The sequence below is a fragment of the Plectropomus leopardus genome, chromosome 4, assembly GCF_026936395.1.
Source record: "Plectropomus leopardus strain MGB_pleo_1.0 chromosome 4, ASM2693639v1, whole genome shotgun sequence".
Lineage (NCBI taxonomy): Eukaryota > Metazoa > Chordata > Actinopteri > Perciformes > Serranidae > Plectropomus > Plectropomus leopardus.
This window is the reverse complement of record NC_142179.1, coordinates 972501-975000: the sequence shown is the minus strand read 5'-3', so window position 1 is coordinate 975000 and position 2500 is coordinate 972501. Positions and strand designations below refer to the sequence as shown.

General features: G+C 46.5%; 1 protein-coding gene across 6 annotated transcripts in view; it reads left to right on the top strand.

Annotated features, from left to right (window-relative positions):
• The window catches only part of ccdc180 (coiled-coil domain containing 180), a 17172-nt gene that overhangs the window by 5229 nt on the left and 9443 nt on the right, over nucleotides 1–2500 (top strand). For 5 of the 6 annotated variants that reach the window (XM_088076156.1, XM_088076154.1, XM_088076153.1 and 2 more), the window contains 6 exons: nucleotides 207–326; nucleotides 585–758; nucleotides 875–990; nucleotides 1141–1267; nucleotides 2097–2321; nucleotides 2431–2500. The exon at nucleotides 2431–2500 is cut by the window's right edge and continues 100 nt beyond it. In XM_088076156.1, the coding sequence (XP_087932282.1) occupies nucleotides 207–326; nucleotides 585–758; nucleotides 875–990; nucleotides 1141–1267; nucleotides 2097–2321; nucleotides 2431–2500 (832 nt within the window). The remainder of the gene's footprint in view (nucleotides 1–206; nucleotides 327–584; nucleotides 759–874; nucleotides 991–1140; nucleotides 1268–2096; nucleotides 2322–2430) is intronic. The other variant, XM_088076155.1, reaches the window with a different exon arrangement.

The window sequence follows — 2500 nt, the reverse complement described above, 5'->3', positions numbered from 1 at the left end:
TTCCTTTGGGGATTTTTTCTTTAATTTTTTTCTTTTCTGTGTTTAAACATTTTTGGGGAGTTTTACATAAAATGTCTTTTAAATGTCTTTAATTCTTGTAGATTCTTTTTTAGTTTGGTGACTTTAAAAAAAGTTTCAGTTTGAAAATCAACACCAGGACTGAGACGTCAGCTGATGACATGAGGAGGTGTTGTGTTCTCCTGTAGGAGGCGCTCTCGGCTCTGCAGCTGTCCGAGGAGGAGGTGAACGACGTCGTCGGCTCTCAGCTCCTCACTCTGATTGGACGAAGCCAGAGCCGAGAAGAAGAGCGATTGGCTGCTTTAGATGTCAGTGACCTCACAGAGACTTCACACCTTTACTGAAAGACTGAAAGTATCTGCTGTAACCTGTCTGTCCATCTGTCCCTCTGTCTGTCCATCTCTCTGTCTATCTACCTGTCCATCTGTGTGTCCCTCTGTCTGTCCATCTGTCCCTCTGTCTGTCCATCTGTCTGTCCCTCTGTCTGTCCATCTGTCTGTCCCTCTGTCTGTCCATCTGTGTGTCCCTCTGTCTGTCCATCTGTCCCTCTGTCTGTCTCTTTGCAGCTGAGTCTCGACTCTGCAGCCCGTCGTTCTCTCAGTCTCAGCAGGTGTGTGTTTGTTGTCATGCAAGGAGCTGCGTTGCTATGGCAGACACACAGCCGCCGGATAGAGACGAGAAAAGAAGAACTCCAACAACACCTGGATGACCTGAGACGCTCCCAGCAACAACACATACAGGTGAGCCTGACAGCGACAACACGTACAGGTGAGCCTGACAGCGACAACACGTACAGGTGAGCCTGACAGCGACAACACGTACAGGTGAGCCTGACAGTTTGTTTCTATGTTGTCAGAGGAAGAAGGTGCGTCTGGACGACCTGCTGGGTGGACTCCGCCAAGAGGGCAGTGAGGACGCTCTGAAGACATCTCTTGACAGAACTGTCCACTACCTGCAGGACGTCAAAGACAGGTACTGCAGGACACGTGTTAATGCTAATGCTAATGCAGAGTGAGTGCAGAGATCATCAGCATCTTTAAACACACTGATACCTTCTGAGGAAACCAGGCCTTTAATGTGAAGGAGTGGAGTTTAACTTCCTGTGTGACTGTGTGTGTATAGCTATGGACAGTGTGTCTCTGCCCAGTGGGAGGTGTTGGATCGTCTCCCCTCGCTCCTCCTAGAGGAGCTCGTCTCCTACAACCGCAGCCTCAGCTCCTTCTTCCACCTGGACTACACCTACACACCGGTAACCACGGCAACCTCTCACCCCATAACATCCACTTTATTTTCATCCTGAAAAAAATGTGCTGCACAGCAGGCGTCAGGACAGTCAGCTCCTACAATAAGTCTAAAATACACTGTGGAAACTAAATAGTTACATTCAGACCGTTCAGGTCCAAAAATGCTCCATTGAAACCCATTCAAACTGACATTTTTGATCCCACAGCCATCAGAGCAGAAAAACAGGACTTGTATTATTTCTGGGTGTCATTCTGGGCTTTTGACTCTGAATTTGTCATTTTGACTATTTTCCACCTGATGAGGTCATTTTGACCATATTTGGCATATGGAGGAAATACATGCTATTTCCACTAGGTGACCTGTCACAGTCAATGTAGCTGCTGATCACTGACATATCCCAGACTGTCAGCAGCTACACTCACACACTGACATATCCCAGACTGTCAGCAGCTACACTCACACTGAGGAGGAGGACACTAACATCATTCATCCAAAAACATAGTGTCATCATGACAAAAACCTGGGGTTTAAAGGGTTAAAATTCTGAAAATGAATGAATATTTGAACTTAATGTTTAGTACATGTCGGTTAAAAATAAACTCAATGAAAGTAAAAAATAATACTAATGTTTAATATCTTTTAAAGCCTGATTTAGAAAAGCTGATTTTGCGCCCTGAGCGGTGTGAGTGTGTGCTGTTAAGGCGGGCACTAAAGGGTTAAATGTTGTTATTGTATATTGATAGTTTGCTGTCTGATCTGTCAGCTTTGGTTCTCTGAATAAACCGAGTTATTATTAATATTATTAATCAGACGTTACCGGCATTCCTCCTCAGAGTCCAGACCAGCTGCAGAGTCTCCTCCCATCGTCCTCTTGGGGTCAGTCCGTCCTCATAAATCAGTCTCTGGGTTTTTCTGCTCCCCTTCAGTCTGAACTGGTTTCTCTGGTTGTTTGTGCAGAAACCAGAAAGAAACCAGAAGAGGACTATCCAGCAGACCCCGCCCAAACCTCTGAGACCCCGCCCTCTGAGGCCCCGCCCACTGAAGACTGGCTCACTGAGGTGAAGAACTGACCAATGACTGAGCAGTAACCTCCACCTCTGATTGGTCCACAACAAACGTGTTTTTGTGTGTGTGTGTGTGTGTGTGTGTGTGTGTGCGCGCATGCAGGCGGAGTCTGCTTTCTTGGATCTCTGTGACATCAGCAGTGATGTCACTTTTACATCATCCAGAGGTGTGG